Raw genomic sequence first — 13,796 nt, 5'->3', positions numbered from 1 at the left:
CAGCTGTCACTGCTAACCAGAACAGATAGGATGTGTTGCTGTTTTTTTTTCTTCTTGCAAGTAAAAGCACCGATGAACTGAACCCCTTTGGAAACAGGGTCCCCCCCCCCCCCCCCCCGAGTCTGAGGATTTGCCCTGTGCTTTCTGAGAGTTTTGTGTTTGAGTGTTTAACACTATTGTTCCCAGAGTTCCTCATCGTTCTCAGTCCTGCAGAAGTTTGCGTTTGACAGTTGAACTCTCGGAGGACAGTTGGACAAAAAGCGCTCCGGCAGCGGCCCGTGCCCTCAGCTCGTACATGTCGTAGTCATGGGCCCACTCCACACTTCCCCAGCGCTGGATCTGTGGAGGAGAGGCAGCACGTTAGAGGAAGAAATACAGAATGAGAGAGAACTGTCCAGGGGAAAAGCAGCAGTTCAAGACTTAGTGTTTCTCAAATTAATGTCTTAACATTAAGATACCACATTCATTTTGAGACATTAGTAGAACTATCATTAACAAACGAGACCATCACTGAAAAGCCTGTCAGCCTCTAGCGGCCTCTACTCTGCATTTTACATTGTTTCTCCACCTGGTGGATGTGGAGGGAAATCTGCTGGATCGCTTTACAGCACAAAACAGGAAGAGGTTCTGTTCTTCCAGAGCAAACGCAGCTAAAGCTTTCAGAGTTTCTCGATGGTGGAAGGAGTGAAAAGCCTGAAAGACCGATGGAAAAATCACTTCCAACATGTTTATCCCCTTCAGTAAAGGGAAAAAGAAAACCTTTGACCAAAGAAGCAAAAGATCCTCTTTGTGACCGGAAGCAAGAGGGTTTTTACAGGAAATGTGGTTTTATGTTGAGAAACACTGCACTAACAGTGCTGCTGGCGTGAGACAGAGGCTACTAATTGTCTCAACCATGGTCTCATTTGTTTATGGTAATTATACCAAGATATCACATTTGATTGGACAATGATATATTGGTGCTTAAAATATGATAAGTAGCACCTTTCACATTCAGCTACATACACCAGACAGTTATCACCGCACTAAAAAACACAAAACTGAAAGGCTGAGTAGATACAAAATCTATTCTGGGTATTGCAGCTCTCTACTGCTCTCCTACCTGGTATTCCTCCTCCAGTCTGGAGAGCAGCACAGCCTGTTCCACAGTCAGATGTCTGTCAATCACCCCGAACGACAGCACAACAGACTTCAGCTGGGTGATCACATACTCCAGCCCTGCACAGGGAAAACATATTACTACACAACACTGCACTCCTACTGTATGCTATTACAACATCATTTCACCAAGGTGTGAATTACACATCACAGCTATTCCACCTACGATTCTGAAGTCTCACCTGCTCATCTTAAAGGACAATTTCTGCATGATTTGAGTTTTTGCTCATTTTTCACACTTACCATCCCATTGTGATAGTTTTTACATGCATGTGCCAAGATTAAAGATAATTTTAAATCACTTTTGTCAAATCTCTCAGGCTCATTCACTCCCATTCAATTCTGAACGGCATAGAAAACAACTCTGAGACTTCTAATTCAGTCGGTAAAGGTAATTTGCAAGGTATTTTGCAAAGCTGCATCAGAACGCTAAACTTTTACAATTGGAAAGAAGTTCAGTTCACCGCTTCATATTAATGCGTTGCATTCAGAAACACTGCAAGAGCCAAGAGGCGACAGGAGGGGGCATCTTACTCTTTCTGCTTCTTACCGGGAGTACCTTGTAATATTTAGACAGCGTCTATTTCAAAATATTTACTCAAACAACTAAGATGAAGGACAATAGCAAATATCTGATAATGTGATACGAGCGAACAAAAACTCACAATCACACTGGAACTGTCCTTTAACTCATCCCAGTTACACCAGTTACCACACGACAGAAACAAAACTATAGAACAACAACAATAGAAGAGCCTCGTTTTAAACCAGGGCCTGTTTTTAAAGAGAGTCTGATTGTTAGTAGTGCTCATCTAGGATCAGTTTTGAGATGTTTCACCTGTCAGGGACCAGAAGTTGTAAGAACTGAGGTGTTGCCTGAACGTGTCCTTGGTTGCCTCTGGGATCTCTGGACCCAAAATACTGGAGGAGGAGCCGATAACTACATTATATCTGCAATTGAATTATGGGAGACAAAGACAGTTAGGAAATCACTTAATACAGTTTTGTTACACACTCAGCTTAATTTACAACAAGTAACAACAAGCTGCAGTAAGCTGACATGCAGATACTGAGAAATGCCCCCTGGACTATTGGGACGGGCTTTAAGAATAATTTCAACTTCTATGCAAGAGAAACTAAAGCAGCTGTTAACCTGTTTTCCATCCAGTGCAGCACAGGATCCCACTCGTTCTTCTGTAGCTCAACCAAACCTGGAGGATCATCCACTCTGTAACTACAAGCAAAAAGCCACAGCGTTCACATTTACAACCAGTGCAACTGCCAGAAAATACTACATGACACTCATCAGTATTAGAGAGTGTCTCTGTCTAACAGCTCAGTGTAATAAACAGCTGAATGTCTGTCTCTGTCATTAGAAACCATCTACAGTGCAGTATTTGGACAGTGACACACTTTTTGTTGTTTTGGCTCTCTACTCCAGCACATTGGATTTGAAATGAAACAATGACTGTGAGGTTAAAGTGCAAACTGTCAGCTTTAATTTGAGGGTATTTACATCCATATCGGGTGAACCGTGTAGGAATTGCAGCCCTTTTTATACATAGTCCCCACATTTTAGGGGAACAAAAGTGATAGAAATTGGTAGAAGAAATGTAGAAGTTTACCAGACAGTATCAGTCTCCAGGAACTTGAGAGCAGCGCTGATCATTTGGTCCTTGTCTCGTTCAGTTGGATTGTCTAGAGCTGTGTTGCACAGCGTAGTCTGGAGGAAACAAAGTGCCAACATTACTCTCTCTCACTCTCTCAATTTAATTTTCAGTTTAACATCCTTTATTGGCATGAAAGCTGAGAATAATGTTGCCAAAACTTCAAGATAAAAGTTCAATATTTTTACATTAAAGTCACAATGAAATGAAAAACGATCTTTTCACATTGTTAGCTACTTTTTCACCTATTTAACAATAAATGTCCCAAAACTTTCAAAAATTCATGTTTCCTTGTATTTTTTATATCAGATTCCTATTAGTTTTACTTCCTGAAAAACAGCAAACCTTTAGTGCTGACTGCTCATGTACCAGTAAGGATACATCCATCCAATAAAACCATCACATTTTTTAACAATCCCGCCCCTCTACCCCTCCCAGCAAATAAAACTGCCTTTCTCTCCCCAATGGATATTCCATTGGTTTAAACTTTTGAATGATCCCTCCTAGGGCTGAACGATTTTGAAAAAATATCTAATTGCGATTATTTTGACTGCGATATGATTTGCAATATTAGAGGGAATGATAATTTTTACATCATTATTCTCATTTCCATTGAAAAACATATTAAAATGATTATGGTGTGATTTTTGCGGGGATCTGTACCAAACAAAGATGTTTTCTTAAGTCTGTAGAATATGATGTATAGGCCAGGACATCTCTGCAGCACGACAATATTTAATTTAAAATGGTATTTTGACACACATTTCGCCTTTAACAAATATTGCGCCTCCTGCCATTTGAAAATTGCAGTAGGCCATATTGCGATTTCGATAAAATTTTGATTAATTGTTCAGCCCTAATCCCTCTTTGTGTTATGTCCCACCCCAACATCCTGTTTCAAGAGGAAATATGTCAAATTATGGAAGCTAGATGCTCTCAATATGCCGTTTCATTGTGACTTTAAATCCCTTTTGTGTGTGTGTGTGTGTGTGTGTGTGTGTGTGTTTGGACAGTGGAGAATCTGGGTTACTGCAGTTCCCAAAACATAACCTCATTACATAATCTCTCTCACTCACACACACACACACACACTAGAGCCTATCCGACCCTCGGGTCAAAAAGCCGCACCAGGTGCATCGTGTAGAACTTGAGGGTGTCCCTCTGAGCATCCCACTCGGTTGCCACGGCGATGGCCAGGGCTTCATTTGGCACCGTGAACAGCTTCCCTCCCGGCGTTTTCAGTTTCCTCCGGTCTAGGTTGATCTCATACAAGCCACCTGGAAAATTAACAAAAAAAAAAAATTATCATTAGTAGGAAGAGTGACACACCAGAGAAGGAAAAACCAAGGTGCTCTTCCTCTATCAAAAAAAACAAAATCTATTTTTTTTTTTTTTTGTATAGAGGAAGAGTGCTTTGGTTTTTCCTTCTTCATGATTTTGGAAATATTAATACCTGACATCACAAATTCAGGGTTATTCTATGACACACATAGAGATAAACACTTAACAAAGGGGTCAAATCCTCAACCTAAAATGTATAGGATTACATTAATAATATCTGACAACCTACCGTCACCTTGGGATATGCTGACGTCTCCATAAAATTTCTTCCTCTCTGTTAACAGCAGAAAACATCACATCAGTCCAACCTCTCACAGCAGGTTCATAGCCTTTGTATCCCATGCATTGCAGCCAGAACTGCAATCAGAACAACCAGGGGCGAATCCTCTTACCTGCCGTGGCTGTGGAGTATGCATTGCGATTCAATGGGATAAATTGGGACTGCTGACTTCTTGTGCACGCGCTGCTGAGTGAAAGGGCATTTCCTACACGACTCTGCAGTCTAACGAGGCTCCTCAACATTGCTGCAGTTATATAAAAGTGTGATTTTTGTCCAAGGATTTCAGAAAATGCCTCCCTGAGAAGTGGGTCGACAAGCTAAAGGCTGTAATACAGTTCCTTACTTACTTATTGGATGCAGCATTATGTTTACAAGAGTGAATATTTTTCGTGCTAATATATAAAGGCCTAGTATAACATATATATATATATAATAGAAGCCGCTATTTCTCTACTTGCTGCCACACATTTTCTCCAGTTTTGAAAGCAGCTCCAGCGTTCAAAAGCATGCGAGTGACCTTCCGTGTGTGACAGGTGGTATTATTAAAAATATATATTATTGGGAATTGTAGTTTTAAGAGTGGCTATACACAGCCTATAGTACGGCTGTTTCATAACAGAAAAAAACTACAGCCAGGAATATCCCAGAAAGCCTTCCGCAAAATAAACCAATGAGCGTTGAGATTTTAGGAGGGTGGAACTAGCTGGCCAATGAGAGGGGCGGATGCTGCTGCCTATGGCGCCGCGTCGAAGTCCACTTACTTTTCTGGGCGCTTGGTGCCTGGCTAACTAAACTGTGAAGGAATTAGGAGGATTTTGGATGTTGGTGGGCCTCTTAAGTCGCGCTCTCCGCAGAAGCCGACGCAGTCCACCGCCCACACGGCCACTGACCGCGGTCGGTGTCCAGCCCGCCGCCCGAGAGCCATGCCTGTCCCCGCCAGATACCTCAGCAACTCCCCCGCCATGGCCTTCGCCTCCTCGGCCTCGCTTATCCCGCCGCCGCCGATCAACACCCAGCAGCCCGGGGTTGTCACCTCGCTCCTGTACAGCGGGTCCAAGTTCAGAGGCCACCAGAAGAGCAAAGGGAACTCTTACGACGTGGAGGTCGTTTTGCAGGTGAGGCTGTGGAGGGGTATTGCGTTAGGGCGGGCTGTCAGTTGGCGAGGGGGCATTTGCTGATCTGTCAAACGGGCGGTGTGATGATTGACAGCTGAGCCTGGGTTACTAATGGGAAATCAATGAGCCTTGGCCTGGTGTTGACGTCTAACTCGTATCAAGCCAACACTGGGCATTTTCTCACCTCGGCTCCCTTGATAATTTGCTGATATAAATAGGCAATGTTAAATCAAATGCCCTAATGCTACTAGCTCATAGCTCCCCGGCTAAACTCAGTGTGGGAGAGGCATATTGTGTAAGCTGGGGTGGGTGCAGCTGTGTTAATAATGCCATCCGGTCTAATGAACTGACTGTCACTGCTGCATGAATGAAACTACTTAATGCAGATGGGCAGTAAACATTAACATTCTCCTTGTTTATTTCCCTTTTTAAGCATGTTACAATGGAGGATTCATACCTGTGTGGCTACCTGAAGATAAAGGGACTGACTGAGGTGAGAGGAGCACATTCCTTTACTAAGCCAAAGACATGAATAAATGAACCTAGCTGCATCTGGCCACAGCTCACTGCTTTATCTTCTCACACGAGTAGGAGACTGGCACAGTTTAGACCCGATCTGTGCCACTCTCACTTCCTTTGATTGCATGATAGATAATGTCATACCAAACTATTACAAATTCCAGCAGTGTAACATACCGTGTTAAACAGCAAACCTACATTACGTAGCTCACAGAACATGATGTAAGACCTTTTCCAAATTATTAGACTCCACTGATTAATTCAGCATACATCTGATCCACCAAGTAGCATTCATGTCAATAATTTTAAAGCGGCAGTGAGTAAGATTTGTACTTCCCTATGTACAAAATGAGCATAAACATCCCCAGCTGCTGAGACATAATCAGACAAAAACTCTGCATCCATTGGAATTTGAAGACAACACACACACACACACACACACACACACACACACACCCCACCTATTCACAGGACGGTGCTACAGGCAAACAACTGGTTTCACAACAACACATTTCAGCTACAAAGGCTAAAAAAAAACCTTGTTCTAAAGCCCAAAACACAAATGACAAAACAATATTGTAGTGACAGCATTTTGCATTGTGATATATATCACCTCTCCACTAGACGTTTCTGTTGGATCTCTGCTCTAATTAGCTAGCTTGACTCGTCTCTATTGTGAAAATGTGACTTTATTGTTTTATCTGCTGCAATTCAAGAGGATGCGATAGGTTGGGAGGAGGGGGGCTGTGCCAGAGACTTGTGAAGGAAGAGAGAAGTTCGATCAATGATGTTACAATTCCTACTGGTTGCTGATAGAGGTCGATAAAGCTCATTGATTACTTAATGCCTCTTTAAAATTGATTCACACTACTTGCTGCCCTCACCCTGACCCTCCACACTCTATTATGCTGGAAGAAGGTTGTATAAATAACGGGCAAATCGGTTATTAAAGTTGAAATTAAGCTTAAGGTCAGAAAGAAAAACCACTGGAGTTTGGCATGACATTCTCTCCCATACAAAGAGTGGAGCAGGGAACAGCATGTATACTGGAGCTGGGCCAGAGCTAACAAAAACAAAAAAACCTCAATGTGTGTTCCTCCGCCGCGGCTCCTCTCGCAGGAATACCCGACTCTGACCACGTTCTTCGCCGGAGAGATCATCAGCAGGAAGCGGCCGTTCCTGACCCGGAAATGGGATGCGGATGAAGATGTGGATCGAAAGCACTGGGTAAGGGGAAAAGCTTGTTGATTCATAACCGGGCCCCGAAATATTCCGCCCCCCGCCAAATGGTTTACATGATTGTTTTGTGTGTTTGGTGTCCAGGGCAAGTTCCAGGCGTTCTACCAGTACGCAAAGACGTTCAACTCGGATGATTTTGACTATGAGGATCTGAAGAACTCGGATTACATCTTCATGAGGTGGAAGGTAAGGTTCTGCCTCAACACGGCTCCATATCCAGCATCTGCATTCACAAGCGTCTGTCTCTTTAATGACACATAAGAAGAATAGGGGAGTGATGATGAAGGGCACAGGGAGAGATTGCACAAAGCACTGAGCTACGTCACAGATTCTCAATCATGTGCCTTTGAAGCCTTAAGAGTCTGCAGGTTTTCATTCCGACCAAACACTACAGCGGCTGATTCCGCTGATCAGTTCCTCCTCTCCGTTTGATGTTTGAAGATGTGCTAATCAGTGCATTCAGCTGCCGTAGTGTTTGGAAATTTGAAATGAAAACCTGCAGACTCTCGGACCTCGCTGGCACACGGTTGAGAATCATTCACTCAGACCATATGCTATAGTTAGACCACTTATTGATGAAATGTTTCTCAACCTCTGTGTCCCCTCAGGAGCAGTTCCTGGTTCCTGATCACACAATCAAAGACATCAGCGGAGCTTCCTTTGCTGGATTCTACTACATCTGCTTCCAGAAATCCACAGCAACAATCGAGGGCTACTACTACCACAGAAGCTCTGAATGGTAACGCAGCACAACACCAGTTACTGAGATTAGGGCTGAACGATCTTGAAAAAATATCTAATTACGATTATTTTGACTGATTGCAATTGCGATATGATTTGCGATATTAGAGGGAATGATAATTTTTACATCATTATTCTCATTTTCATTGAAAAACGTATTAAAATGATTATGGTGGGATTTTTGCGGGGATCTGTACCAAACAAAGATGTTTTCTTAAATCTGTAGAATATGATGTGTAGGCCAGGTCATCTCTGCAGCACGACAATATTTAAATCTAAATGGTATTCTGACACACATTTCGCCTTTAACAAATATTGCGCCTCCGGCTATTTGAAAATTACAGTAGGCCATATTGCGATTTCGATAAAATTTCAATTAATTATTCAACCCTAACTGAGATTGAGTAGTGAAATTGAATAATTAGAGTAATATGGCATATTACTCTAACTATTATTACTCTTGAAACTGCATGGCTTACAAGCTGTTATTCCAGATACAGTACATTTATTTTTGATTTGTGCACTGTCAAAAAAAGTATGGGTGGGAAAGTGAATAAGAAACACAATTCCCAGCTCTCATCAGCTGCCGTCGAGGTGCCTTTGAGCAAGGCACTTGGCTGCAGATGGCTGTGGTTGTGCTGAGCAGCTTCCCGGTGAGAGTGTGTCTAACTGTGTGAGGATGAACCAGGACATTGCTGAAGAACAGCATGTTTTCCTCTGGTGCGATCACACCTACAGTTGGTTTTCTTTGGTCCAAACCATAGTGGAAAAGTTTACTATGTTGCATACTTTGTATTCGGTTAATTTAGGTTCACTCTGCCCAGTTACGAGCGAACCAGAGCTTGTAAACAAAAGTCGCATAAGAAAACGTGGAGAAAGCAGCTAAGCTTCGGTCCACGCTGCGGTTTGCCCTCGGTTCATTTTGTTGCTCTCGGCCTTACAAGCATGAGTAACTGCCGGCTATCAGATGTCAACATCCATCTCTTTATACCCATAAACTTGTGCATTTTGGGGTTGTTTCCTGTAGTTGGTTCAGATTACGTTCTCTCTCATAACGGACTGCACCACAGTTTGCTTGGATCACGACTGAGACTCGCATTTTTTGGCATCCCGGTGCTGTTATTTGGTGCCACCAGAATTTGAATGGCATTGTTCTCAGCTGACCAGAGGAACCAAACTAACGGAGTAAACGCTCTGTGTGAACCTCAGTCAGTCTTCCCTGGATACATACAGTACATATTGAAGTGTGCAGTAAAGCTGTGTGTTGCCGTGATGATGATGATGCTTATGCAGCTGGAGATAAAAGCCTTGATGAATAAGCAAATATATACATCATCTTTATGCTTCTTCAGATGAATATTTTATACGCTAGGCAGCCTATGAGTGTCACAATGCAGTCCGTGCCCCAGATCGTGCATGATGATTTTTTGCATCGCTTAACTTAGCATGTGAATTATCCAAGGTTTATATTGAGCTTGGCCTCTAACTTAACATGCATCTAGTGCTGAAAGGATTAGTCAATTAATGGATTAGTCCATTGAGATAAAATGAGTCGTTTTAGTCATTTATCAAGTAAAAATACCAAACATTTGCTGCTTACAGCTTCACAAATACTTTGTTTTTTTTAGGCTGCTGGTCAGACTAAGTAAGATATTTTAAGAATCGTTTTGGGCTCTGGTAACTTGGGCATCTGTCATTATTTTTGTCATTGTATAGACCAGTGGTTCTCAACGTGGGGTCCGGGGACCACCAGGGGTCCTTGAGGGGGTTCCAGGGGGTCCCCAGCAAATGGATGAATTGTTAAACTTCAGCATTATTTCATTTACAAGAAGTTAAGACAGTTAGAGAATGTAGAAGAATGACTGTTTTGATCATAGTTTCACTGTTTTCTCGCCACCTACAATATAGATAGTAATGGAATTCTGACAAAATCATATCAAACAATAAAAATATTCTCAGATTTGGATCCGAGAGACAAAATCTCATCAAATGGGGGGTCTTTGGCTCTAATGTGGACTAAATTAGGGGTCCTTCATATGAAAAAGGTTGAGAATCAGTGGTATAGACTAATTGATTAATTGAAAAAGTTAGTTGCAGCCCTACATGAATCCTTATCTTTTTTTTCTTTGCTTCCCCTCTCAACACAAACTTGTCTTGTTGCACCGTCTAGGTACCAGTCTCTGAACCTCACCCACGTTCCCGAACACAGCGCAGCCATCTACGAGTTCCGGTGACCCCGGCACCGCGTCTCTTTCTGTTGGACAAAGACTTTGAGGCAGAGCAGAGGCCTGCGGATGCTACTGAGGAGGAGGAGGAGGAGAAGGACTAGGGATGAGAATTTGGCTCTTCAGAGAAACGCAAACTGTTAAATTTTCAAAAAAAAAAAAAAAAAGTGGATGTGCCTGTCAAGGAAGGAAGGAGATGGGGACTGCCGATGAATCAGAGGATGGACAAGAGAGAGGATAAATGAGGAAGGTTTTGATTTTTCTGGGCTGAGGTCATGAAAGGACAGATGATATGTGTGCGGATGAGCAGAAGGAAAGGAAGAAAGTGCAGTTTTGCTCCCAGGATGGAGCTTGTAAAGTTCTAACCAGCAGCCGAGACTGGGTGTGGTTTATATAGTGTACTCCTTTCTCCATTTCTTTTAATGTCTGGTTTTAAAATGCTTGGCACAGTATCTTGGGACACTTTATGAGCAAAGTTGCGGATTCCCCTTTTTGTTTTTGTTTTTTATTTTGTCCTGCTTTCATCCAGCCGATCGCCGAATGAACAGCGTAAACCCATTTGACGACCGTTGGACAAGGATTCCTGTGAGGAGTCTGCTTATTATTAACGCAACACGGATCTCGAAAGAAGCCGAATGAATCACTGAGTCGATGTGGAATAAGATAAAAAAGAAAGAGAAGTTCATGACTAGAGCGCTTCAGGATTGAGGATTGGAGCTTTAATCAGTTCATAAGCTAGAATGACAGTATTTTTTAAAGCTAAGCTGGTTCTTTGATTGCCTGCAAAGAGGAGATTTTGTTATTTTCCTCTCGGTGGACGTTGAGCGGCACTTTTTGAGGCTGCGGAGTGAGCGACACGTGAAACGAGCTTTTACATCTGTGTTGATAAATTGCTTGGGAGATTATTATTACATGTGATTGCTGTGGATCTTGTACTATTGAGTTACATTTGCACAAAGATGGACTATATGTTACTAATGCTTGCAGTCAGCATTTTACACTCACATGCCCAAACACACAATCTCAAAGGTGGCGGGTCAGGCTGCATCAGTGAGCCAAAACAATCACATAGTAGTGTTGAAAAAGGAATAGCTAGTATTTTTGACCCAGGTCTGCACTCGGCATTAAAACAAAGAGCTTTTTACTCCTTTTGTGTCATTTTAAATTAAGATCCCCCTCCCCACCTTTACGTCTCTTCGACTATGCAACATTATCAACGTAGCACTCTCCAAACATCAACCCCGGGTTTTCAGAGACAAAATTTTATTCTATCCTTATAGTATATTAAAAAAAAAAATCTATCTTCATTAAAGGAAATATTTTTGTTAAATTGCCTTTTGAAAACACTCTCCTCCCTAATCATGTTCCCTTTCCATGTGATGGTGCCATCTTTTTGAAGCTTATCAGAATTGTATTATATATGATCACAAGTGTGTTTGTTTGAGAATAAGTCTGGACTTGATTGATGGCGTGTCTGTGAGGAATGGATTCAAAAAAATCATATCAAAACACCCGTCACTGTGTCTCGTTTGTCTGACTGATGCATTACATTTTGCATAGACCACATAATTAGCGCTGGGGCCATATATCCTATAATATCGATATTGTGATATGAGACTAGATATCGTCAGAATATTGTGAAATAACTTAAATGTTACTTCTTCTGAACTTATCAGCCTGTTCTGGCTGAGCAAAATGAACAATGATTGGCTTTACCTGCTCATCATATCCACATTACTTATTACAGATTACACATTACTGATTACTAATGATCATTACTACTTTTCCAAATTTTCTTGTGTGTAAATATCTTCTGAAAGCACGAATACTACTAATACAAAATATCGTCATTATTATTATCGATATTGAGGTATTTTAGTCTAAAATATTGTGATATTTGATTTTGTCAATATCGCCCAGCCCTACACACAGTGGTGGAAAGTAACTAAGTACATTTACTCAAGTACTGTACTTAAGTACAATTTTGAGGTACTTGTACTTTACTTGAGTATTTCCATTTTATGCTACTTTTTACTTATACTCCACTACATTTTAGAGGGAAATATTGTACTTTTTACTCCATTACATTTATTTCACAGCTATAGTTACTAGTTACTTTTCAGATCAATATTTTATATTTAAAACATTTGATCATCTTTATAAAAATAACTCTAATTTATGAAAAATATAACTCTCTAAATGGGGACAGTTTGCATAATGAGTACATTTACTTTGATACTCTAAGTACATTTTGCTGCCAATACTTATGTACTTTTACTTAAGATTTTGAATACAGGACTTTTACTTGTAATGGAGTATCTTTACATTGTTGTATTGCTACTTTTACTTAAGTAAAAGATCTCAGTACTTCTTCCACCACTGCCTACACATAATACAACACCTCACATGAATTATCAAGTTGTCGACAGCTACCTCTTATTGACTAAAACTATTAACTGTACTTATACACCGATATAAAAAGGACAGGGATCAAACTTTTTCATTCACCTGCTTCAGTAGCTGATGTGCTCAAAAAATAATGTCCAGCCACTCTCACTATTTTAGCAGTCAAATGTGGTTTTATAGAGTAGAAACAAACCTTTAGATGGTGGCTGGTTACCTGCCATAGGATGGTAAACAGACAAACTTATCAGTCGCAGCCAAAATGTTTAATTATTTGGCTGACGGCAAGTCTTGTCTAATAATTTCCTCAAATGATGAACTCAGTACTTAACATTTTTATGATTGTACTCATTGTGAGAGCAATGCTGCTGAAGCTGTTTCCCACTATAACAGATCATTCAGGAATGTTGGAGTGGAAATGACTCCCTTGGCCCTCACTTCTTACCCAGCGCTGCCCTCTAGTGTGTAGAAACATTTCCTACAGTCTTCTTATGCTGTGTTTATCCTGTAGTGGTGCTGACAGCAAGGAGCTAATGGGGACTAAATGGTGGTGATGATGACAATACTAAATTCTTGTCATTAATGGCAGTAAACGAAAGTAACAGTTCCACTCATGAAGAAAATTCAAGTCGCACACTCTTCTCTTTTCTTTGAGTTTTTGTGGTTTATTTATCCCACCAAACGTTTCCGGCTGCATGGCCTTCGTCTGGGCGATAGAGAGGAAACAGAATTACAAATGAATTCATTACAAAGAGGATACTGCTTTGTGTTGTATGTAATGTAGAGTGTGTGCTGTCCCTGCACATGTAAAGAAAACGGTAAAAGTTCAGTTGTGAGATTTGTGCAATTTTTCTGAGGTTCAATTTTTCCTCCCAAAACTACATAGTGCACCTTTAATTGAGAGCCGAACAATAGATTAGATATAGGTGACATATGGCCAGTATACAGTAGTTCTCTGTATATTCTAAACTCAAATCACATCCACATATAACCTATTGTCTAAATTCATTAGCATGGAAATAATGTTGTTTAGTCATTTAATAATAAGACAATTTTGATAAATTCTTGGCAATTCAATTCAACTTTAATGTAACTGTGAAACAAAAAA

The 13,796-nt window shown here is 41.0% G+C and overlaps 2 protein-coding genes across 2 annotated transcripts; one reads left to right on the top strand and one right to left on the bottom strand.

The window, feature by feature from the left end:
- Nucleotides 1–130: 130 nt before the first annotated feature.
- LOC139639895 (ATP synthase mitochondrial F1 complex assembly factor 2-like) lies at nucleotides 131–4,936 on the bottom strand. Its single transcript, XM_071514051.1, has 8 exons — nucleotides 4,559–4,936; nucleotides 4,396–4,440; nucleotides 3,954–4,102; nucleotides 2,784–2,881; nucleotides 2,312–2,392; nucleotides 1,997–2,109; nucleotides 1,103–1,218; nucleotides 131–339 (listed from the first exon to the last, which is right to left on the bottom strand). Exons 1-8 carry the CDS (start codon nucleotides 4,686–4,688, stop codon nucleotides 202–204), a joined length of 870 nt encoding a protein of 289 aa, XP_071370152.1. The 5' UTR covers nucleotides 4,689–4,936; the 3' UTR covers nucleotides 131–201.
- Nucleotides 4,937–5,196: 260 nt separating this feature from the next.
- Nucleotides 5,197–11,778, top strand: LOC139639820 (glucose-induced degradation protein 4 homolog). Its single transcript, XM_071513973.1, has 6 exons — nucleotides 5,197–5,561; nucleotides 5,995–6,054; nucleotides 7,200–7,307; nucleotides 7,404–7,505; nucleotides 7,928–8,058; nucleotides 10,231–11,778. The coding sequence occupies exons 1-6, from the start codon at nucleotides 5,370–5,372 to the stop codon at nucleotides 10,292–10,294; spliced, it is 657 nt and encodes a 218-aa protein (XP_071370074.1). The 5' UTR covers nucleotides 5,197–5,369; the 3' UTR covers nucleotides 10,295–11,778.
- Nucleotides 11,779–13,796: the final 2,018 nt, after the last annotated feature.

This window comes from Centroberyx affinis, unplaced genomic scaffold (assembly GCF_046629955.1).
Source record: "Centroberyx affinis isolate AG114_WGS23_722 - 3 ecotype Tasmania unplaced genomic scaffold, CSIRO-AGI_Caff_v1 ptg000283l_1, whole genome shotgun sequence".
NCBI classification, from domain to species: domain Eukaryota; kingdom Metazoa; phylum Chordata; class Actinopteri; order Beryciformes; family Berycidae; genus Centroberyx; species Centroberyx affinis.
This window is presented reverse-complemented; position numbering and strand designations above follow the sequence as displayed.